This window comes from Scleropages formosus, chromosome 10 (genome assembly GCF_900964775.1).
Source record: "Scleropages formosus chromosome 10, fSclFor1.1, whole genome shotgun sequence".
Classification (NCBI taxonomy): Eukaryota; Metazoa; Chordata; class Actinopteri; order Osteoglossiformes; family Osteoglossidae; genus Scleropages; species Scleropages formosus.
Window position 1 is genome coordinate 25,672,931 of NC_041815.1, and position 24,862 is coordinate 25,697,792.

Genomic DNA, 24,862 nt, shown 5'->3' on the forward strand with positions numbered 1-24,862 from the left:
CTTTATTCTGCTCTCCTTAGCTTCACGGTGCTTCTCAAGCTCCCATCTGGTTGCAGGGGCAGTGGGACGTGCTACCATTACAGGTACTGTTGAGGAAAGCATCGAACCCCCACAGAACAACCCAATCTCCCAGCACTTTGTGCTGTAGGATTTCAATCTCCGACAAAGTGTCCATCACTTTGACCAAACTCGTTTTATAATTGCAGTATAGCGTTTGCACAAAAAATTCAGTCAGTAACAACATCTTCAACACCGACTTGCAATTAAAGCAACTTGGGGACCTTTTTTTTTTTTTTAAAAAAACATATATTGTTTTTTAATAGCAACAGTTATGGCTAATTTGTCAGAAAAGCACAATCAAAAAACTTGGCCTTCTTCAATACAAGAGCCAGAAATCTCCTTCATAGCCTAATACTGTCTGCGGAAAATGCCCTGCTGACCCAGCTGTATGTGAACTCACAGGTGAGACCTGCAGAGAAACACAACTTAACCGTTCTGCTGTTGGCTAAACTGAGCAATGTGCCCCTTTCTAGACTGCTCTTCTCTCAAATGAAACGGACCACTTGAGGAGCCTTGGTGAACACCTGAGAAAAACGTGAAGCAAGCAGTCAATGACACTAACCTCTCACTTGTACCATTGAGGAAGAACTTGGCACAAAAATATCAGGTAAAACACACAATATAATTTATTTACATTCTCTTGCCTTACTTTGTTGGTTTTTTATATCAAACAAAAAAATCTCCTCAGTATTTTGTTAAAAATGGGTAATTTTTACCCTCTTGCTAGTGCTAAAATCATTGTTTTCAACGCAATATCAATAAATCCTAAGAACTGGCACTATTTTTTTTCCCTTTTAAATTGACCCGAACAAGTAACACCTCACATTTTATTGTAGTGTTACAGGTATCCTTCCATTGTTTTGTCTGATCATAATTTTAGACAATATACACTCAGTAACTGTAAAGCTTAAGTTCTTCTGACCATTTCAGCAGACTATAAATATTTTTTGTATATGCCTGCTCTAACTTCAGCTTTTCAGCATTAATTGATTGGCACAGAGCAGTAGTCTTAATAACAGTATCTACCATGTTACTTTTTTCAAAGAAAGATCCCATAAATCCCATAAATAACGTATACTTACTGATTATTATAATTATCAAAAATATTTTTGCGTATCAATGGTATCTGATACAGCACATTAAGATCACTGTGTGCCATCTGCAATGTTTCAGAATTTGTTTTATGGAATTCTGTACAAAATACTGTAATGCAAAGTTTTTTAGAAACCAATAAAAAAACAAGTCAATGCAGACAAAAGGCCTTTAGCCTGCGAGCCGAAAGAAATGTGCTGCTTGAATTTAACCATAAAGTCTGCACCCTGCTCTTCCTAAACTACTTACTAGGGCAGTTGTTCCCGACCCTGGTTCTCATGAACCTGTGCATTCAACCAGTCACAGTTATGCTGTCCATTGGATGAAGTGCATTATTGAAATAATACTAAACCAAACCCCTTGCATTTATGAACTGTAATTTATTGTATTAAACTGAATGTATGCCATTTGCAGAATATCTGTTATAGTGAAAAGATTGGCAAACGTTTTCTTTCTCATTGCTGAATAATAATATGTTCATTATTTTTTGGGTGTGTAACTGTTAAGTACTTAATTTTCCGTAGCTTTTTAAGTTTTGATGAACACTGATTTATTCAATTCCAACTAAATTTCATGAAAAATAAAATGAATGAAAAGCTGTACTGGTGAGAATGAACTATTTCCATACGCTAATTTGGTTTATGGAGCATGTCCTCTAACGTTTGTGGTTTGATGTGTTTTGAGTAATGTCAACACAAGAGATCCTTGCAACAAAATCCCTCATGCACAATGGTACACAAGAACCACAGTTGAGAAAGACTGTACTATGGCTTTAGTGTGCAACTCGGTAAGATAATCATTACTGCTTATGTATGTAATCTCATTTCAGGATAACTAGAAGAGAGGTCAGCTTGCACGGAGTGACAGCTCTTATTGTGCAACTTGGTGTGGCGTCTCGGACCCGCACTAGCTGTCAGTCCAGTGGACCCCGGTGTTGCTCATCCCCATTGGGTACTGATAGGGGGGGTCCCTCACAGGCTGGGGGCTCTGAGGATGAAATGCTGAAAAGTCCCTGTGTGGAAGGGGTCCTGGGGACGTCCCTGGCTTCCTGGGGTAGAGGGAGGGGTGCGGCGCTCTGTTCCCTGGGCCGAGCGCAGGTGAAGATGAGGATGAGGAGCAGGGGGAGGAAGAGGAGTGTGCAGGTGGCAGACCCCTCTGTGTGCCAACAGGAGCGTAGATGGTCATGTCAGGGGGTGGGGGCTGTGGGCGCTGTGCTGAGACTGAATGGTGAGGCATCGTGGCAGAGGCGGCAGCAGCAGCACTGCTGAAATGTGTAGCAAAAGGCTGGTAGGAGACAGCATCCACCGCCTGCATGCTGTACCGAGGGTAGGGCTGCACAGATGCCCACATATTACAGTTTAGTGAGGGCGGTGCCAGGCTGTCCACTCCAGCTGGCCCCCCACCAACCCCAGGATCCCCTTCCTCTCCTCCGTACATGCAGGCTTCTCGGGTTCCATGTGCTTCCCCACAGTAGGAGTGGGACAGCAGAGGGGGCTCATAGGAGGTCGGAGAACGGAAGTAGTGCTCTTCCGAGACAGCAGAAGGCGCCGTTTCCAGGTACGGACGCTTGCATCCCAACTCCAGGTGCCTGGAGTTATCTGAAATTAAGGAAGTATTAAGCGCTATGGAAAATAACATGTAAAGAAAAAGCTGCAAGTTTTAGTAAGAGCACGTAATTTCGATATTTCAAATAATCTGTTTTTGCTCCCATTCAGTTTCATTTTCATCTACTCATTGTTTCTTGACTTTGAATACTGTGCAGTTTCAAATAACTACACAATTTTTTTTAAGCAAAGGCATTAAATCGGATGACGAACCAAACAGTAAAATAACCTGAACAGAAAAGCCTTAACATTCAGGGCAAGTCTGGGATGGACCTCATTGAACCAGGATACCATACCTCTGTGTTTGAAGCAGTGGTAGAGCAGGCCAGGCTCTCGGCCAGAAGGAAAGGCGTTGGCGAGAGTATCTTGGGTATCAGAGTTGGCCAAGGGGATGCCGCTTTCATACTGGTAGTGAGGCAGGACTTGTGGGTGTGCCTGGAGCAGTCCTGCACCGAGCTTTCCTGTCAGATGGGTGTGTGAGGTCACCAGTCTCTGCCGGACCATATTCTTGGAGATCACAGGGTAGTCCTTCCTGTGAGGGATGCAGGGTGGAGAGGGAGGTGAGTGGGTCTCATATGACTTTACCATATGTGTGGCCTCTTTTAATGCCATGCTTGCGGTTTCCTCCTACTGCTCCATAAGTGCCACCGATCATCAGTGGCGACTGCTGTCAACCCGGCGCTTTGTGTGAGAGCGGCTATCAAATACAGACCCATGCTGACGAGACAAGCGCAAGTCCCCTTCGTCACTGCCCCGGAAGCCCTTAGCAAATGGGTTGTTCTCGATCTTCAGCTGCGTGATCTGGCAAGAGGACAACATGCTCAGTCTGCGGTTTCGCAGCAGCACCTGCCAAGCCTCAGCCTGCCTGTGATCATGATTCATTTGAACTGTACACGGAGGTGTTGGGTGAAACTCAACCTTGTGGTTTTGGTAGGACGTCACGGAGATGAAGGCCGTTTCGGGGAACACGTGGGTGCAGTAGGCGGTGTTTTTGGAGCCGAAGCCGTTGTTCTCATCCGCCTTGACGATGTGCAGCCTGGGTTGGTACTTGTGCATCGAGTTGAGGATGATCTGCAGAAAGGAAGTGGAATGAGACTGGATCCCAAAAACACAGCAGTCAACTAATTTCAAGAAAGAATCGCTACCTTTTTATGCAGTAATTTAGGCTAGACACACAGAAGACAGTGGCACAAGTGATATGAACACATTTCCACTGTGGTTTACGGTTGTACGTGGTGCTTTGATCGGGAATGTTTTCCAGCAGATTCTGCGTAAGATGTTGACTATGGTCAGATTTGGGGCTGCTGTACGTTTCTCCCGTCAGACCCTACAAGCTTACTGGGTAAACCGGATGTGTTGGTCATGCTGTTGAGTCTCAGACTGCAGGTCTGTGCTCACTGAAGCGTTTGGACGGGGTCACCCCCAGCCCTGCTCTGTCAGGGGCGATGAACATCAAACCTTCCATCCCCCCTCTGCGCTCCAGAACCGTGGAGCCTCCCAGCAGGCTCGGTCCAGGTCAGACCGGGGGTAGAAGAGGAAGGGGGATGCTGTCGCCACACTTTCAAAGAGGAGTCAGGACCAGCAGGGCACAGAGGGCAATGCGGGGTTAAACCCAGCCAACACTGCAACTACTGCTGTGCCCTGCTGACTGAGAGATGCCTGGGTGCAGTGGGGTGGGGGGAGTCGAGGGCGGGGCAGCTGGAGATGCTGGTGACCTTTGTTTGGTTGGCTGGCTACCATCTTGAGATAATGCCTTGTGATATATACTGCAGCACTGATGCAGGAACCAGGCTGAATCCTGTCCCATTCTATTGATCAAAGGGATTTCTCAGATCAATACAGCTCCTTAGCGGATTCTTCCCTTGTCGATATGCCGCCGCCGCCCCCCAGACAGAGTGTGCAACGCAGCCGAGCTCCGCTCCGGAGTCTGTGCGTTCTGCCCTCACCGCTGATGAAGCAAGAGCATGAGACACCACAGGTGAATATGAAGATGAAGGAGGACACACATGAGCTAGTGGCTTACTGCACCATCTGCAAGGGAAAGGGGGGCTGGGGGTGTCGGGTCCCGACAGGAATGCAGCCGTTTTAGAACAGCGTCGCATAAACTGCCCGGCATCGGCACAAAAAGTATTTGAAAAAGCCAAGATCAGGGAAGTATTTTCACGCTACGCTCCACACATGTAGCTGATCCACAGGGGAAAACTTCTGAATATTTGGAATGCCATGCACTGCATAGACCCCCCCAGCAGCAAACGACTGGCCAATAATGCCTGGAGATGACAACCGAACAACACTTCCTCCAGCCTTTCCAAAATCATATTCTTCAGCAGCGACATCTTTTATTGTATTTCATATAGTGTGTTGATTTGAGTGTAGCCTTTGATATCCCTGCTGTTGTTTCTTCCAAGGAATGGTTCATTTTTTAAGTTAAATTGACTTTTACAGGGGTATTTGAGAGGTGAATTTTACTGTGCACTGGCTCAGCTATTGGGTCTCGGGAATAGCGAGGTGTCGGGCAGGTGAGCTGGTCCCGTTGCAGGGGCAAGGAGCACTGAAGAGCCCCCCACGGACACGGGCGTCGCTGGGGCTTAGTGGCCTCTCTCCGTCCTCATTACTCGCCCTTATCACTTCCCAGGCACTCGACTAATCCTGACAGCCCGACCCGGCGCTGATCCAAGAGGTTATGAACCTAATGAGCTTGCTTCTGACGGGGATGTCATTTGACAGGCAATCCCAGCGTCCCTCTAAGCAGCGCTACCGCGGTCTTGCTCTTCGTTCCCGTTGTGCACGCACATGCGCACCTTGGCCTCAGAGTTGCGCGACCCCCCCCTTGAGAGACTTCCTCATTTCCCTGTCTGAAATGAACAGTCAAGATTGGCGCTTGCGTTGTGCTTTTGTGGGAAAGTCAGCCTGTTTATGTTCTGCGTCAGCCAATACCAAACAAGCCGTTTCTGGTCAACGCTCTCTTATTCTTAGTGTGTTTCACCCTTGTGTTAAGTGAGAAAGTATCATGGTCACGTTGTCCATGGTCTGCCAGTGTTGGTCCCCTCCTTTTTTAGTACCCATGTGGTTGAAGTTAAAGAGTGGTTGGAGTGCTTGAGTGACTCTAGGGGACTTGGTCGGTTCTCGATGTAGCTGAAGGTCAGGGTTAGGGCACAGACTGGGGTTCGGAGACTGGTCTGAGACCCATGGGGTGGTAAGTGAGCCCTTTGACCTCGCTCTCATTGTGAAGATGATGCTCCATTGTGTGATGCTGACCTTTCCACCCCTAGTGGCTGTAAGGGCTGTACAGGGTGCAACCTCAATGCTGCCATTGTGTCCAACGCATGGACGCATGTATGCTGTCCTGGACTCTCTGTGACAGCCTGCATCTTTTGGCTGTGCGGGGCTCTGCTGCTTGACACGTCAGTGTGTAGAGGGAGGGCAGGAGGTCAATGGGGTCTCTAGCCAAAGAAAAATTTACCCAGATAAACACTCTCATTCTCTAGCCTTTGTGTGTGTGTGTGTGTGTGTGTGTGTGTGTGTGTATGAGGGGGAAAAAGAGACACACTACTTTTCAGAATACTGCTCCTCTTCCTTAGAGAGCTGCTGGCCTAAAAACCCACCCGACTCCCACTATATCACTGTCTCCCTTTGGGGAAGAAAATTATACAGAGGCAGTGTTTTGTTTATGCGGTTTGCACTGACACTTCTCTTTGTGTGTGTGTGTGTGTGTGTGTGTGTGTGTGTGTGTATGTGTGGGACTAGAAGGGTGTGTATGGGTTGGGGTGTGTACTCATGCACAGATTTAACCATTCTCAACAGCATAACCCCACCGTCTCCCAGTACCCATCTGCTGACTCACGTGACCAAACGGATCCAGGTGGTTGTTGGTGAGCTTCAGCTTCTGAAAGGAAACGAGCTGCCGCATCCAGTGGGCGCCTGTAGCTGGGGAGTCGGGGTGGACGTACAGCCGCCCGGGCATAGCCGGCTCCGCTTTCCCCGCCACCATCCTGCCAAGGGACCGCAAGGGACCCCGAGTTCATTAGCACCGCACCCCTTGTGACTGCAAATCCAGCAAGGCTGGTTCAGAACCCCTTTTTATGTGGAACACATGTACAGGAATGGTGGACATGGAGCATGCGAGGTTTTGCGGTGACATTATGGGATCGTTTCCCATAGGACCGGAGGGGGGCAGCTGCTTCAACCGTAACATCATTGTTAATCGCGTGCTTCCGAGGTGTCGCTGAAGGAACCCAGAACCAACGCTGGCAAACGCTGGAATTCCAGGCCATCCCACAGATCTCGAAATATGGCCGTAAAATGTCAGTTCTTGTTGGATAGTGCACGTTTTATTGAGATTTTCTTGGCATGGCTACATTTAGCCTTTTTTTCCCCAATAGCTAGACACAGCTATTTTGTTCTGCACCAACCTCATCCTGTCTGCTGTGTCCTTCCCTGGTGGCACTGCTCAAGGCAGAAAGGAAGGCAATGCGATGGGCAGCAGGCATCGCCCAGCTGATTTCAGTTCAGTGCTGCTGTCTAGGAAATTTCTAGCATCCTGCAGTTATTAACTGCACCTGCTGTTTTCCCTCAGTTGTATGTTAACTGCTATAATAATAATAATATTAAGAATGAATATCCCTTTGAATATTTACAGGTTACCTGCATCCTCCCTCTAAATTGGGATACTTCAGAATCACCTCCCTTTTACTTGTGTTCAACCTTTAATGTAGCATTTCACCTTGTACTATGGCAAAGTCAGTTTAACAGCTTCTACAGGTTTCCTGTGTGTTTGGTCCAGCTTTATCATGTCAGGAAGTTTGTAACATTTTCAAGAAATATTGAATGTATTCACACCCTTTTAAGTGACTATATATGGGTCCTGTGTGGCACAAAGCTCTCGTGATGTGATAGGAGGGTGGCTGTTAATAGCATTATCTTTAAATGCTTTTTCATAAGCAGCAGGAAAATGACTCTGGATTAGCTGTCTCTGACCCACCACTTGTTGTCGCAGAACTTGTAGCGGTGATCATCGGCCGGGACGATGTCCGCCAGGAGGATGTACTTGGTCTTTGGGTTCATCCCCGTCACCTTCACCTTGTAGCCAGGGAACATCCTCCTGCAGAGGGCAATGGGATGTAGGTGAGGATGCTCGACCGTGCAGACCGTCCGCATGCAGTGCCGTTCTGAACACCTTGCAAGTCCACCGTGACCCATGACTTTGTCCTTCACACCATCAGTAACGCAACAAGCACGTTGACCAAGCACCACATTTCCGGTTTGTGTTTCTATTCACAACAGTACGTATAATTCATCATGCTAAACTCTGCCTCAGAATAAATGTTCTCTCCACCAGTGGCTTAATGACAACTGGATTGGAGCAAAGTGTCTTTACCACCACGGTGCAAGAAGGGCAAGCGTGGATAAGTCCTTCTTACGCGCTTTCCGTCGGGCTTTTAGCAGGACTTAAGCGTGCGGCTGTCGCAGGAGGTGTCCGCTCGGAGGTGGACGGGCGGCCGATTACAGTCCGCAAGATCCACTTTAACGTGTTTGTGAGTCGGATTAGTTGTCCTGTGTCGCGAGACGGGTGTGAGCGGAGTAGAGGGCGCGCAAGATGGGCTTGACCTCCACCACGACCTTCTCCTCTGCCTCATTGCCAGTGCTGGGTCTGCTCAGACAGGTCCACGTGAAGCAGTACGCGAAACAACGAGACGACCCCCCTCGTGGGTAAATACCAAACAGGACACTGCTGTCTGGTATGCTTAAGCATTCCTTAGTAGAGCTCATTCTTAAATCTTAAAAATGCAAGACCGTGCCTGATAATGATAGATATATTTTGGGGGTTGAACTCCTTTCTTCTGATGGTTCTTCGAAAAAAGCCCAGCACCGTGAAACGCAGGATTGCGGCTGAGCTTTCAGACAAGAAAGGCCAGGATGACAGACAGAATATGCTAATATAGTCGACACAGCCGTAAAACACATCAATGGAGCTACGGTCCCTGACCTCTTTCCCGAAAAAGGTTTTTTTTTTTTTTTTTTTTTTTTTTAATACCCTCCCATCTGTGTCAATGCAGGTTGCTCAAGAAGACTGACTCCCTTATAAACCCTAAGTGCTTTTTAATGGTGGCTCAGGTACTGCTACAGTTTACACAGCTGGCACATCAGTGCCCCCGAGCGCGCATCCACAGAGCGCCGTCCCATCATGCCACCGGCAGCCGCCAGGAGTTTCGTGTGCTCGCGTCCTTAAGAGAGCCCCTTCCCAGAATGCCGTGCTCCAGACGGTTCTGCAACCCACGGCTCGAGAACTCTGCGGCTATCAGTCATGTATGTCAGGATCACGTTACCTCTAATACCCTGTAAGAGAAGAGGAGAGATTTGGAGGGAAAAATGCTATCTGTCTTTCCGGCCTGATCCAGTGACAGCGATCGCTCTCAGCGTTTTGCGTCTGCCGAAAGGGCCATGGGGCCAAGGTGGGGAGAAGAGGCCTTCACCTAACTGTGGGGGAGTGGGGATGAGGATGAGAACAGTTAGTGGTTGCAGAGCCCGGATCGCTGTCCTGCCAACTAAGCCTTAGCTGTCAGAACAGGACAATCTACGAGAGGCCTGAACAAAAACAGGACCGCGCTACAGTCCTCCTGCAGTTTCACCATGGATGACACGGAACAGTGACTCAGAAATGTAAATCCGGTAGGAAAAAAGGTAACGATGGCCCGTTTGTCTCGCAGTCCTGCAAACAATTCGTAATGGACATGTCTCAGAGATTGGAGTGTTATAATGGGCCTTAAAATCGTTGTCTAATGCACTAACTCCACGGTTCAACACTCGATGCCATCGGACGGTGTGGGGAAGCGAGGGGACCGGTTACGTCTAGTAGTGTTCCGGCCGAAAGTGTCAAGCAATCAAGACCGAGATGAGTGTGGACCGTCACACTGTCTCTGGAGCAGGCGGGCGGTGTCAGGCAGCTGGTGGAGACCCATCGGACGTGGACGCAAACATAATCTCTTCCCAGGTGACACTTGAAGCCCCGTGTGACATCATACCCTTTGGGGACAGAGCAGTAGCCCTGATGGATCGCATGGCATGTCTAATAGGGCTTCTTGCCGACTCTTCCCAGATCAGAACCTGTCTGCGCACAGCTTTTGTTACCGGCTGCGGTGCCAACTGATGGAGCGTCGCTCCTGCTCTTCCCCGAAACAGAGCCATCTGCCAGAAAGCTCAGATTAGTGCACTTCAAACCTCCAGAAATCATTTAATAGCGGATTGAGTTGTCTATATTACAAGTAGGAGTAACAGGACTTGACTTATTTTGGCACGCTGGCGGAAAATGACGAGTTTGGTACAATTGATTATACACATGAAGCTCTGTCCTCGGTGCAGGGGCTTCTGGGTAGAGTAACTGGTGGTCACAAGTTGAATTCAAGTGCGTGAGCTCGTGTGCATCGTGTCAGTGTCAGCGCGCGCCCGGTCCCATCTGTTTCTCCCGCCTCCCTTGCCTGCCTGGGCTCCCGGTGACTCACTCTGTCTCTGGGAAACGCCAGCGACGCGAGATCAAACGGCGGCGCGGGATGATGGAGCTGCTGGACCTGAGAGGCGGTGCTGATCCGTGGGGTGGGGGGCATAGCTCCTCTTATCAGCCAACCCCCACCCCCCCCAAACCCCGGACGGGTCCTTGCACAGACGAGCGCCGCCCACTTTGAAGTGTGGGATTAGGCTCTCCGAATAACAAGCTGGCCAGGTTCAACTGGAGTTCTCCAAGGAGTGCGTGCAGCGGAGCCGTCCCCACACACACACGCACACACACGTTTCGCATTTGCTGCCTGCGCACCGACGACGCTTTACCGCCGCATCTCTAACTCGCAGTTTATTCGGCGCCGTGACTTCTCTCATGCCCGCTTTTATGGCTCTCAACATGTTGCGGGTCCAACGCAGGAGGATGTTTATGCCTGGAAGGTGTGTGCAGCCACAACACCTGGGCAACATCCCTTTTAACAGTCGGCGTGAAGGAAAGGCAAGGACAAAGTGCCTGCCTGTGGACGGGAGCCCCACACCTCGCTGCGAACCTCCTTCCCAAGTATCGTGCACCGAATACAAAAGTGTCCCTCCTTCCTTGCCTCCAACTAAAACAAATAATACCACTTAACAGGCCAGTAAAGTGTCTGCTGCGCGTAAGTGCATCAGAAGCTGGCCGCTGTCGGGCCGCTTTGCTCTGCGGAACGTAAACAGACACAGCCGCTCCCCCTTTTAACAGGTTCAGCCTGTTTTTCTGGGGTCCCAAGAATCACGGTCATTCTTCTGTTTATCGCCACTTTAAAGTTGTGAAAGAAGATAGTTACACCATTTTATCGTTTGTTTCGGGATATAGAGCGTTTGACTTGAAACCACTCCCCCCCCCGCCCTTTATTCGGTGATCACCTCCAGGGAAAATAAGGGCTTATTCTGGTCACATCAGCATATTAGAAATCTTCCCTTAGTTGCCATCCAGGTATATCCTTTTTTCTGTAATGCATTTAATCACTGCTCTTCACTGGCAACGTGCAAAGGTGCCTTAGATGACCAAGGCGGCCGTTCAAATTTTATAGTTATTATTGTTTTATGCGTTTTTAAATATTTCTACCTTCTGAAATATGACCATTGTCAGAAGCAGTAAGACACCTTTAAGTTTACGTTGTTTTAAGTGTAAAGCACTATTTATGGTCTTTAGCGTAGTAATCATTTATTTTTTCCACTAAATGTTATATTATTTTTGCACGGTATGAAATAGTTTTTTATGGTTCAGAAAGAGAAATAGAAAAATTGTCTAACTAGTGTATATATCTCACTGTAAACTATTTCAAAAGTAGACACAAAACTTAATCCATGAGCAGTAATTCTAAGGTATATTCATATTCAATTTATTTAATGTTTTCCAGGTATACCCTTTCTGCAGCATTAATTGGTAAACTTGTCATGTACATTATTACAGATGTAACCCTATTAATGTCAAATGTCATTGGTCTATTAATCGCCAGTTTTTGATTATGTTCAGCTTTTCGGACCTTACAGTGTATATTATAGACGGCTTTGGTTTGTGACACTTTAATACCTAATTTGATTTTCCTTTTCAGCGTGGCCTGCAGCTCCAGGGAACAACCAGACACGTCAACATTCCACCTTTCGCATGCGGTGAGAGTGACTTGATTACATTTCCATGTTATCACAACAGAAATGTTCTGTTTTTTCAAAACCACTACAGTTGTGTGAACATTTCTGCATTGCACTGATTCATTTGTAATTATTTGTGAGGCCTTTCTCTAAGGTGACTAAAGGAAATAGGTTAATAGCACAGGAAAAGATAGCTTACAATAAACTATAATCGATAGGCACTTAAAGTGTTTACCTACCGCATCAAATTCTGTACGTATTTTTATTGCTGTGATGCTTAATTTTTTATTGTTCAGGCTGAAGGAATTTGCAGTATATATGTATGATCTTAAAAAAAGCACGTTTATCCTGTTAAGTCGTATTAATGATGTGATCATCAAAAGCATTTATTACTGCTGATCGTTTGTTATTGACATTACGGTAACGCTGAAAGCCGTAGACAGTGTGAGCAGACCCAGTGACATGCTGGGTATATTCATACGTTGAGATGCCACCCTGCAGCCGGTGTGGCGGCGGACTCTCACCCAGCCCATTCCGAAGCGGTGCTAAGGCCTTCAAAGCGGCTTTACGGAGGCTCCGCAGCCCATCTCTCACGACACCGCAGCGCTAAGGTGGAATTACCATGACCTCTTACATTTCCAGCAGGAACGTTTAGAGGAGTGAGGTTTCACACTGGCAGGGAAGCGCCTTGAGTCTCCCTCTGGTTAATGTCCGGGGTCCCGAACCTAATCCTCAGGCGCCTTAAATCTAGCGCTTGGAGCAGCTCTCTGCCTTTCATAAAATACTTGCTGGCGTTGGAATTTGGGCTCGGCAGAGTCCGAGGTGCCCCGCTCCATTTCTCACCGTGAGAAAAAATAATAGTACTCCTGATACACGAACAAGATAACGAAATAAGTAAATGCACGTAAAATGTACGTCCCATTTTGCGTATCTGAACTATGTGCGGATCAATACTTGGAGCGATGTGAGCTTGGAGCCGACGGTCACTTGCGGACATCGCAGTTTGACAGCACTGACCCTAAAGCCCAAAGCCCTGCACGCCGGCTGTGATCGGCTTTGGCCTCTACTCACCGGCCCGCTTTAGTAATGATCATCTCGGTTCCCGCCTCGTGAAACTTCTTCCACAGCTCCCGCTCGTGAAGGAACACCTTGATGTTCTCAATGCTCTGGAAGCACCAGGGAATTTGCAATTAGTCATAGTATCCCCACTACCCAATACGTTCACAATATTAATTTCCTACCGTTAAAATTAACGTCTTCTTTTTTCGGAGAAAAATAACAAAACCTTTCGTGTGTGAAGCTTGAGTCAACAGGCCTATTAGTTACCCTTTAAATTGCTGATGTAATCCACTCATTGTGTTGCTCTCTGAGATGTATGTCACTATGGAGAAATGTGTCTGCTAAATGAATAAATGTAAATGTAATTAATATTGGCTCTGAATCACAATCTTAGGTTAAGACTATCAGGGGAAAAAAAAAAACACTCTTCTTTACGAAGACAAATGGTATGATGAAACACCAAATGAATACACCACAGTCGTGGAGTTTACTGCAATTTTATTACTTTGTTTTCCTGGTTATGCTATTTTAATTTGCAGCTCTGCATATCTGGCTGTGCATTTTTCAGGCCAAAAAAAAAAAAATAACATAATAATAATATATTATATAAATTCTAAAAAACAATTGCATTTCTCCAAGAAGCAACATGTACTTCTGTCCTGAATATTAGTCTGTAATTCCTTCAAAAATTATGAGAAAATACTTTTTTTTTTTTTTTTTTGGAAAGTATAGGAAGTGCTTTCTATGCGCAGAAGAGGCCGTGTTATGTGCTGGGGGTGCTTCCTCTACCTGGTCGGCCTCATTGCTGTGCTGGTCGCTGGCCGGTGCAGCAGGGCCCAGGTTCGAGGGCTCGGGGGCAATCTCGCAAAGCCCGGGAGCGTGGGCCGCGTTCACGCCTCCATCAGTCACAGCCGAGACCTTCTCCTGGAGCATTTCCTTCATGACAAGGGGGTGACGATAGCAGACGTGACACCAGCTCTACCCTCACCACACGCACCATACCTGCCCACACACAACTTCGGTACTAACAAACGGCAAATATTATAAATGCTAAAGACCATGCAAAAAACCATAACACAATTCAAAAATAATTTAATAACGTATGAAATAATGTATTTACAGTCTTATTTTACTGCGCATCTAAAGTGTTCTTGTGTTCAAGCATGATAATCACATAAATATACATTTCATATTTAAGAATTGCTGTTCTGCCCACCTCAGTATTCCTGCATAAAATCAATAATTTAAAAGACCCAACTAATATATATTGTACAACTGAATAAATTCTGCATTTGCTATATACGCACTTTCTGCCGCTAAATGCATCAATGATGATCATGAGCCGCATAGTTTATGAAGCTCAAAACTCTTTTTTAAATTTTTTGATACCACAACCAAGATTAAAATAAAATGGTTCTTCCGAACTTGTCCTTTCGAAAATTTCTAGACAATTTATCATTCTCTCTTATGTAATCAAATTTTAAATATGTTCTTATACACCGAACGTATATTTATTATAATATGGTAATAAATGTTTAATATCAATCCGATGAGCTCTTGGTTATCCAAAATATGAAGGCTCAAAGCTGAAGTAGAGCGAAATTTTTTTATAGACAAGAAGTTTAAAGATTCCAAACAAGGCTGCCCCTATTTTTAGTTCCTTAATGGTCTTGAATGTAAGCATGCGAAATGGGGACTGCTGAGTTTACCGACGATGGCAGTGTATCACGTATGTGTGTATAATCCTTTCTTCTAAAACAGAATGTTCCGCACTTCATCATTTCATTGTTCACGACAAAAACAACCGTCCTTACCAAAGACACGAACCCAACTGTGGCTGTCACTGAGGACGTTTCCCTTTATTTCTACTTTATCAGACATTTGAATAGTCCCGATAAGTCTTCCGAACGAAGCCGACACGTTTCCAGTCCTCATCCTCCGTGCCGAGTTCCCTGCTGCTTTTTCACCAGTTGCGTCGCGTGACGCGGCGGCTCGTACTTGAGTGGCAGGGTTTTCCACCAATTACGCCCTTTCTGATCCGTGCAGCAACAGTTCCGTGCACAATGGTGGCATGGCGGTAATCTCCACGGCACCGTAATCTGTGCTGATCCTTCATGTTATGAAAGACCGCATTATTTTATGATAACATTCAGGAATACGGAGCGTTAATGTAAACCAAAAGGCTCGGGAAGGTGAAAGGTGATCTGGGCCGATACTTGTAACATCCTCTGAATGGTATGAAGATGCTCAAATAGTTCAATAAAAAGGTTTTTAAAAGGCCCTGGTGCAGAGTTTCTCGCCAGACACACATTGTGCACGCTAAATATAATGGAACAAAGACATAACTGCATGTCCCGGCTACCTGGGCTTCACACCGGGTTCCTTGTATCGCAGACGTTCTTATTCATCCAGAGACACAGCACAGCTGGACCTGGATTTTAATAAACACTGACGTGGGAAACTTGTCGCCAACATTTCAAAGCCCTGGTTTCAAGAATAGGTTGAGATCCCTTTATTCTTAGCAATTGTTCGATTAAATATTTACGCTCCCGGCATTATTGCACCCCAGGTTTTACTGAACCGGGGCAAGACGACGCAGAGCCTTTTTGCAAAAGGTTCCCATGTTGAGCTGACTTCCCATTACCCTCCATTGCACCGAAACGCACATTAGACTCGATGTCACATTAGAAAACGCGGCACAGCCAGAAACCCCCTCCAGAATGGAAAAACTTCAGGTTTCCTACTGGTTTTTGCCGAGCCCCCCTGTGACCGGCAAAATATCCATTTGGCACGTCAAGGTCCCCCCCACCCCCCGGTCCCATGCGTGTAAGCATTGTGAGTGCACACCCTTAAGATAAAAGGAGGGAGCCGAGGGTCCGCGTAAACTGGTGCAGACCTTTGCAAAGGCTAATAAAGATAAGGTCTGACAGCCGCAAGGGAGGCTGCTGCAGATCAGCTGCGGGCTTGTGCGGTGAAAATGCACCTTTCGCTGGCGATGTTTAGCTAAGCACAGTGAGCTAGCACTCTGTTTATATCTGTGTCAGTCCAGACATATAATCCGCTAAGCTATCCGAGGCAGATCCCGCCCCACGCTTATGGCAGCTGGGGAGGACACATTTGGTGCCCCGCTGTCCGAAAATGTCCACCGCAGACCAAAATCTCCATAATGCCCCGTGCTCTAAAGCGATGCATTTAATCTGATTTCGGGGAGATTTTCACTTTTTCAGACCTTTATTTCAAATACGGATCTTTTTCGTCCCCTCCGATCACAGCGCCTCACATTGTTTACACGTGCCTTAATCGTTCGTATTTCGAACAGTTCGGTCAGATCTTTTCGGAGCTCATTTCGGGTTTTTTGCTTCACTCTTTTCCAGTCGAGCATCTGGCGGAAATGTGCGATGCTTGTAATTAAAACGGCAGCCATAAATCTCATCCTCGGCTGCCATTTTGTGCGGAACTCGATTCCTCTTTTGCTGTGTTCTCAAGCATGGAGGAGCATCCCCATATAGGGAACATCGTGCGAAGCTGAAGGGTGAGCAAACCGTACCTATTAGATTGTATGCAGAAATGGAGGGAATATATTAACTGCAGGGCCATTCATTTTGCCTCGTGTCTGCAAAGGCCTACATCAAAACACAGGCCAGGTGTGGCGAGTCCAGAGGTCAGGGGTCACAAAGGAAAGGTATAAATGAATAAAGACAAGAGAAACTGGGATGAAGACGTGTTTATATTTCGGTTAACCTTTCTTGAAAACACACGGGAATCAAAAGCGAGTGCTAGAAAAGATAAGTGTATATTAACACTGAAAAATGGTGCCTTCGATTAGTTCAATTTACGAGACTGAGATTCTACCATTCTGTAGGCATTTACGATTTTCTTACTACTGTACAGTTTACTTTTAACAACTAGTCTAGATTAGAATAAACAGAAAATGTAATTCTTTTAACAAAAACGCCAAATATCCCATTAAGAAAGAATGCAGATTTTGCCACAAGTAACATTTAACGGATTAGCTTGCTTAAAGTGAGAAGATATTGTTTAGCAAAATGTAAACGTATTGATGTGTGCTTTGCGGTTCTTCATATATCAAAATCACAATAAAAATTATTTGTGTAAAGCTACATTATTGCATTTTTCTTTTAATTAATATTTCCTGAATTTCTGACATTGTTCAGACATCTTCTCTTACTGGACTTTTTCTAGAAATTATTATTACACACAATATGAAATTATTGCCTTGGCCAGCGATGATGAGACTAGGCTTGGTACTAAAACATTTCACCAATACAAATACATTTAAAATGTATGTATAAATACGCGATAACGCAGCAGTAGTGCAGCGTTGTGTAACTACAAATTATTGACACGATAGGAAATAGTCAAAATAATGCAAATTCCCAGGGTGCTAAACGAAATAAAAAAGCTGATCATAGTCCTTCATGAAAAAGCAGTTCAGCTGATGTCAGTTTTCATGAGAGATTAGAGTAGGTCAAAAAAGGATAATAAAATCACGATGATAAAAACTGTTGCACTGAAATTAATTTAGAAATTTGGTCTGACATTTTGCGAGCAGATTGTTGACAGAACTAAACCGTAAAAGAGGGAGGGAAACGTGCGGCCTGGTGCGCAAAGCGCGTCACTTGCGCACCGATGCGCCGCCGACGCGCGTTTCTCGCACTGCCTGCTCGTGCGGCCCTCGGGGTGTGTGGTGCGCTCTCCTGTCAGCGCTGTCACCACACACACGCGCGCAACACACAAACACACAAATACACACACACCTCATTCTAAAGAGAGCCCAGAGCAGAGCGGGCCTAGCTAACGCTCCCTTGAGCGTCAGGCAGCGTGCGCTCCTCATCTCAACATCCATCCTTCCGCAACTTCACTTCATCCTTCAGCAATTTTTCACATAAGAAAAACCTCCTCTAATTCCCCTTTGACCGACGAAACACTTTTCACTGACAATTATTAAGGAATACTGAATGCGTTAGGCGCGTGCCGCATGCATGCTAAGCACAGCCTCGACACACACACACACACACACGCGCGCGCGCGCACACACACACATTTACTACGTACACCACAAAAAGCGTGCATCTTTTGACATGTGACGCGATCACTCGAAAGAGATCAAAAGATCAATTAGATAAAAGTGCTTACGCAGTGCAGAAAGTAAATGTTCTGATCCCATTAGGCTAGGCACGAGACGAGTTTGCGCAGCCCAGGTCTCCCCTGCCTTTTAACTCTGTTTACCTTGTTTATTGTTTTACCTCATTAGGTGTAGGTGGTGGAGACCTCCATCCTCGTGCGAAGAGCAGGGCAGGATGCAGAGAGGCTGCACGCGCTCCCCCGGCTACAGCATCTCCCTCCGATGATAACCGTCTCTGTGATATTTGCGCACCACCACACACAGCCTCCCGTTACGCACCACTTTTTTTTTTTTTTTTTTTTGTTCTGATCCTGTGCTCAGTCAGGTCCGCGCCGCGGGTCCGCCCCAGCTCTGGACGTGGTGATGTTGTCTCGAAATCGTTCGAAGAAGAGCTCCCGCTCGACCCCCCGATGTCCTCAACGTGGCGCCGAATTATTATCTATTCCGTGTCCCTCCATCGTCATCATCGCGTCCCTCCGCGCGCGTCCCCCTGCGAGCATCGCACCTAGAGCGCGCGGCGAGCGCACCGTTGCTCAAATTCCCAAATCTCTTCCCCGCCGGGCATTTATCTGTTGTGAAAGCTCCTATTAGTCCTCTTGCACACAGACCGTGAAGCCCCTTTACCCCCCCCCGCCCCCAACACTCATCAGCAAACCACTTTTTTGCGGGGGTGCTGTAAATTAACAAGGGTGCGAATAGATGAACGAAACATTTCGCCCACATTTGCTGCACGCACTGAATAAATGTAAGATACTACATTCAGCTGAAATCTTTTAAATTCTCTTTATTCAATACCGAGATGTTGGCGGGTCTGTCTTCATCAGGCACAAGAAATTATTGGGGGTTAGTGTGATGGACCAAAATAAAACTGGCATTATCTTGCCCTGACTTGCACCTGGGAAGTGAACCATGTTTACGTCTTGGTTTTCTACTCAGAGTTTAGGTGTGATCCGCAGGGAACATAAATGACTAATACGGGTCATGATGAAAGCGCAGGGGTCCCTCGCCCGGTCCCTGAGGACTTGGTTTCAGCTGGGCACTTGTGCTGCGCGCCGTTGGCGTGTGCCCATGCGTGTGTTTCCTTTGCGAATTGGGAAATTTGTTGAGGTCTTGGCATTTTTTGGAGAAATATGGTTGTGGTTTTGGAGTAAATGGGTTGAGGCCTGAAGCTGAAAGACCAATAAATCACCTGCCGAAGACGAAGGGTCGGCGAGAATTTGACTTATATCTGATGGTGACGTGTTAGAAATGAACGGTAATAGCCGACACGTCTTCCTCGTGACCATTTGTCATTCCTCAGCCTGTTTTTCAAGCCATTCCTCTATAATAATTTGACTAACAGAAATGTTTCAATGATACATGGACATCTCTTGGTCACATTGTTTGTTTTGCTAATATAACAAATATGTGGCAATGAAGTGTCAAAAGGCCCAAGGCTTATTCTTCCTATTCTCTTATTCTGTTCTTATTCTTATAACTCTTATTCTCTTATTCTTCTTCTTTCTCACCAATATAAATAACTACTAAACACCTTGGCCTCTCTCAGTATTGACATTGGCGCCATTTCATTGTACTCCGCATCATGTATGATCATAGCCTTTTTGTGACTTAATATGCTTTCAGCTTCATTCTTTTACCAATAATATGTTGGTGCGGACAAGATTTTGCCTTCTCGATTTTTTTGAGTTAATGCATTATCTTTGGTTATTTTAACATTTTCTGATTACATATAAAAAGTTATTGTGTATTTTTCCATACTGCTGCTTAATAAAAGAAAAAAATGCAATGGTAGTTCCTTTAAATTTCTCAGATGAGTCATGCTTAACTTTTGGTGTGATATGTCTACTTTGTCTGAGGCCTTTCTAATAGAGAAACAAAATCCTAAAACTTTTTAACCCTTTTAAAAAGCATAGCTACTCAAAAGCATTGACTATTGTCTCTGTGCTGTTTCATCTTATCAGAATGGAACCATGTGTATTTATCATGAGTGTCACAAACATCTCGTGGCTCTTTGAACCAAAATAGTTTAAATATTTTATGGAGGACATGTAGGACAGTTTTCCTGTGATTCTTCAGTGCGCTGCACATTCTTGTTACTCTACCCTCTATTATTACTCTACTTTGTGTATGTTGTACACAAACCACATGTTACAGGGGTCGTTTTTTCATTTTTATTATTACAGTTGTTTACATTTTATTTTTAAAGTATATTTAAATAATCTCCAAACAGGCTATAAATAATCTTTTTAAATGTGCATTTTCACTAAGTATGATAACTGCTTTAGGCCAAATGAGATTTATGTTATATAAGGCTTATTATAGCTTAGGGCAAAAGTGCTGTGATTTTCGCTAAACAAATTATCACATGAATCACTATATAAGATTATTTGCGTATGATGACGACCCTAAATATTGGTGCAAGATTTTTTTCTGTTACTTTCATGAATTTATTATTCCGATAAATATTAATCCGCAGCTGAAGTGGAGGCACATTATTGCTCTTTCTACCTCTCTGGATGGAAGCGTTTGGGAAAAATGCAGTATTGACACTAATGAGATTAACCATTTCAGTTATTTTTTTTCCCCTCTATCTCTTGGTGTATGAAAGTGTTGGATCGTTCTGAGATTATACACGTTTTATGTTCGTTTTTTAGGTTCGCTGAATTGCCACGGCCTGCAATTATTATTATTATTATTATTATTATTTCCTCTGTTCTGTGCACCAAACTGTGGCTTTGCTGAACCCCCGGCCGTCACTCTGAGTGTTTCACACGTGATGGAGCGCAGGCGGCCTTACCTCCCCTCCATGGCACCAGTGACCAGGTAGCCCTTGGCTTGCGAGACCCCCGCGGACCCCCGCGGACCCCCTCGGCTCCCCAGAGAGACTTGCCTGATGCGGGGCTCCTCCAGGTTCCTTCGCTCAAGGCAGCACCTCACAGGACCATGGAGATGATGGTGCTATCAAACGGTGCAATTTTTTATAGGGGCCGAATTATAGCGCTGCCTTTCGCAAAGGGAATTTAAAACGTACTAACTCACTCCCACCGTCACGTGGTGCAGAAATTAGGAGCAGGAGCAGAATAAAGTTTAATGTGCGCTTTTTCGGGGAGGGGGCTGGGGCTGGGCTGGGGGCTGGGGGGCTGGGGGTGGGGGGTGTCGCCCCACATGTTCCGTTTGATGGCTCCTAACGCCACACATCCACAAGTCGCAGTGTTGACTCGTGTCGCACTTGGCGCCCATCTGTGGCCTCCTTCTCCACTCGGTTCCAGTTTAAATGTTTTCTATAATTCATTTCTTTCTCGCACCTTTTCTTCTCCTTTTTTTTCATGGGCCGGATTCGTCGATTTCGTGTGCTTCGCGGGAATCGTCGCCTCCCGCATCTTTTCCCAATCCATCCAAATATCATCATGTGTTTCCCACAGCTGACATACACCTTTACCTTTCCATTCTTTTTCCACCGATTTTACACTTTCTAATTTTGTCCCCCCAGCGCACTGACACGTGCGCACATTACAGCAGTACTTTAACTAACGGTACTTCTCATTTTTACTACATCCACCTTTGATGTTCACACTTAATGAATATATGCGTCATATGAATTGCGCTGTTATTATTATTATTGTTGTTATTGTTATTGCTACTGTTTTATTAGCATATGTTAATAATATTAATAATAATAATAATAATAATAATAATAATCCTATCGTTTAAAATGCTGTCAGTTCCAGTGCCGCGAATGAACTCGGAGAGATTGTAACAAAAAGCACTGGTTAACAAACAATGACTAGTTTACTGCGGACACTTTTAAACACGCAGTAAATTAAGAATTATAGAAATCTGAATTGAACAAAAAAAATCATAATTCGAAAGTAAATCATTTTATTCGCTTGAATGACTGTTTTTTGTTTCCAAAAAAAAAACACACACAACCGGAACGTGTCCACCTAAAAGTGTATTTTTTTTTACATATAAAAACATAGCATTCCGTTATTAATAATTCAATAAGTACTTCATAAAAACATACGTCGTGTCGTTTACTGGCTAAATCAACTTATTATTGTACAGAATCAACTGGGTAACAGTTTAAATGGACTCGCTGATTTTGTATGAATTATGAATTTATTTGTAAAAGAGGATGATGGTGATGATGATAAAACACGGTTTGATTACAAATCAGTCCTAATGTTATTTGTTTAAAGTGTGTGGGGGAAAAAAAAAAAACGTGAAATTGGCTCATTTCCTCCAGCTCTTTGTGTTTCCACCTTTCTGAGAATATTTGAAAACAGCTTTTTCTTCCCCGTTAATGATCCGCACGTCTCGGACAACGAGATACATTCGCGGGTTTTATTATTGCTCTTCGAATTGAACAGAAAATATAATTCTATATTTCATCTGCTAACGAAAGGTGTTCAGCAGAAGTTCAGTGGTTTTTTGCTGTCATTTCCCTGCTCCTTTCTTCCTTGCCTAATTATTCTTTGGATCTGTGTTTTGCCTACAGTTTTTATTCGATATTTATTGGTTTGGATTCCGTCGTTTTAAGTTTGTTCTGCACGTGAGACTGTAGTTCGATTTGTGAGCCGCGTTTCTGGGAAATCTGACTAAATATGATTGAATAAGTCATATTTCGTGAACTTGGCCAGAATAACGGTCCTCAAGCTGATGGGTCATTAATGAGCTCCAGCCAGTGAAATGTTTCCCTGTTAAAACATCATTTTTAATCACACATATTTATGAGAAAAACATATATATATATATATATATATATATACATGTAACATATATTATATATAGTGAACAAAGACCTTAACTGAGTGACTTTGTTGTTCCTTTAGGCCTTTAGTACAAGAACTTTTTCCTTCTCTCATTTCATTACGCAGCCAGTCTGCCAAATTTGGTTCAATATACCCCTTTTTACTTCAGTATTTTTTACAGGGTATACAAAAGGGAAAAACCTGTCGAGCTGTGGCACTTCTACGGCTCTTACAATTCAAAATAAAAGGCACGTTTACATAAATAACTGTGAAGATGTACGGGTGCTGGAGGATGAAGATGGGGTTGAGGATGATGATGCTCGGGCCGCTTGGCCCTTGTTGCCCTGCGGCCTGGGAAGGAGGGTGGGAAAACAGGAGGACTGCTGTGAGCCAGCATCCTGCTGCTGATTTACACTGGTGGGAGGAAGGATATTATTTCTTTCCAAAAACATTTTCCCCTGTAATTGGGAGAGGTTGAAAAGGGAGCTTAGTGAACAAGTGACAAGGAGATTTGTGTGTGCAGTGCCGGCCACTTGGCCCTCCTTAATGCCCCTGCACCCCGCAAGAGCCCAACTAATTTTCCACCAATTAATACCACTGACCTGTTCGCATTCATTTTTCTCCCTTTCCTTTCTTTTCATGAATTTACCATAGTACGCCGCATTACTGCAAATACATCTATTTATCAGCACGTTCCGATGCCTGATTAGCGCTCTGCGGACTGCGATTACCTCTAATGCCTGTCAACATGGCGTCTGCTCGTGTTGTTTTTACGCCTAGTTGACTCCCCTAAAAGAAGGACCTGATTTGTGCCAGCAGGGCATTATGGGTACAGCCCAGCTCAGACGAGCCTGCCGACTGGAGAAGCGCTGGCGGGGGCGGGGGCGGGGGAGGGGGGGGGGCGACGTCACAAACGCAGGCAGCATACTCAAGTCAGCGTTACTTCACACCTCTGCGTACACGTGTGTTTCCTGCAAAGGAGGCTCCTCTTTGCACTCGGTCAGGATGAACCTGTGCTTTATGTGGAGTTCAGTAAGAACACGGTACCGTACCTTCAGACACCCTGGATTGCTTGTTATTGATAGCGGGCAGCTCAGTCCCACAGAGACGCATACACTGGACAAGCTGTGCAGAAGGGCGACGGGGTCACCTCCTCCTGGCCAGGGGTTCCCAGGGTGACTCCGACATCGATCCTCGCCTTGATGCTGCTCTTTTCCACATAGGAAACATTTGGAGAAAAAATAAAAATGTGCTTTCATAGCTGCCGTTATCTTCTTAAAACCCCCAGATACTGGCTGCAGACCCTGGGTTGTAAATTAGTGGTCAGCTTTTTCATTGATGCTACTTGGAGGGATGAGGTGAGAGATTTACTGTTTACACTTAGACGCCATTTAATTCCATAACTGTCTGCTTCCCGCTGTATTTCTTTATTACATTATTTGCAGGTGAGCCCACAGAATTTTGTGTTTTCACTCTGCTTTACGATGTGCCCGAAATATAATTTAGTTCCTTTTTCTTATTCCAAATTGAGCATGATTTACATTTTCTGTTCATATATTTTTTGTACATTGTCTATATATTTTTCCTTCAAAAATACATATGTTCAACACAGCTTTCAACATCACGGTATAAGTTTTTCAATGTGTGGGAAAAGTGTCGGCTTGAAGGTGCCGGTGTGTACGCTCGGAAACCTGAGGGTGGGTGGGGGGGATGTCGGAGGTTGAGGCAAATCGTACGTGAAAACATGTCATCCCGCTTTTCCTAGTTGTCTTGTTTTGACGGTGTAACGTACCTCAGACATGCAGTAAAATTCTGGAGACCTTATTGCCCCACCTGCACGGTTCAGGAAGTCGCAGTGCTTTTCACTCACAGCACAGAGATCTTCTTCACCCACCATTGAAGAGCTTTTGTGCCTCTTGCTTCTCTTGATGCTCAAGTTATTTTTAATATCACAAATGAAAATAATTATTAGAAAAAAAGAGTACACACCCCAGCTGCCACTTCAACCATTTCCACAGCTAACAGAA

General features: G+C 45.2%; 1 protein-coding gene across 2 annotated transcripts; it reads right to left on the reverse strand.

The window, feature by feature from the left end:
• Positions 1 to 1,131: 1,131 nt before the first annotated feature.
• On the reverse strand, positions 1,132 to 18,731 carry tbx4 (T-box transcription factor 4). Of its 2 annotated transcripts, none has more exons than XM_018748370.2 (9): positions 18,206 to 18,731; positions 13,728 to 13,874; positions 12,951 to 13,045; positions 7,738 to 7,857; positions 6,601 to 6,748; positions 3,675 to 3,827; positions 3,469 to 3,557; positions 3,053 to 3,288; positions 1,132 to 2,750 (listed from the first exon to the last, which is right to left on the reverse strand). In XM_018748370.2, the coding sequence occupies exons 2-9, from the start codon at positions 13,869 to 13,871 to the stop codon at positions 2,059 to 2,061; spliced, it is 1,677 nt and encodes a 558-aa protein (XP_018603886.2). In that variant the 5' UTR covers positions 13,872 to 13,874; positions 18,206 to 18,731; the 3' UTR covers positions 1,132 to 2,058. The 2 variants fall into 2 exon arrangements, with proteins under 2 accessions (XP_018603886.2, XP_018603887.2); XM_018748371.2 differs by lacking the exon at positions 18,206 to 18,731 and adding an exon at positions 18,096 to 18,160.
• Positions 18,732 to 24,862: the final 6,131 nt, after the last annotated feature.

Bases quoted from the DNA above. Each gene is read 5' to 3' on its own strand.
- tbx4 (XM_018748370.2), bottom strand. From the start codon at position 13,871: ATGCTCCAGGAGAAGGTCTCGGCTGTGACTGATGGAGGCGTGAACGCG. The intron at 3,828-6,600 runs GTGAGTCAGCAG...TCCTTTCTGCAG, and splicing joins ACCTGGATCCGTTTGGTCAC to ATCATCCTCAACTCGATGCA. The intron at 2,751-3,052 runs GTATGGTATCCT...CCTTAATTTCAG, and splicing joins CCACTGCTTCAAACACAGAG to ATAACTCCAGGCACCTGGAG.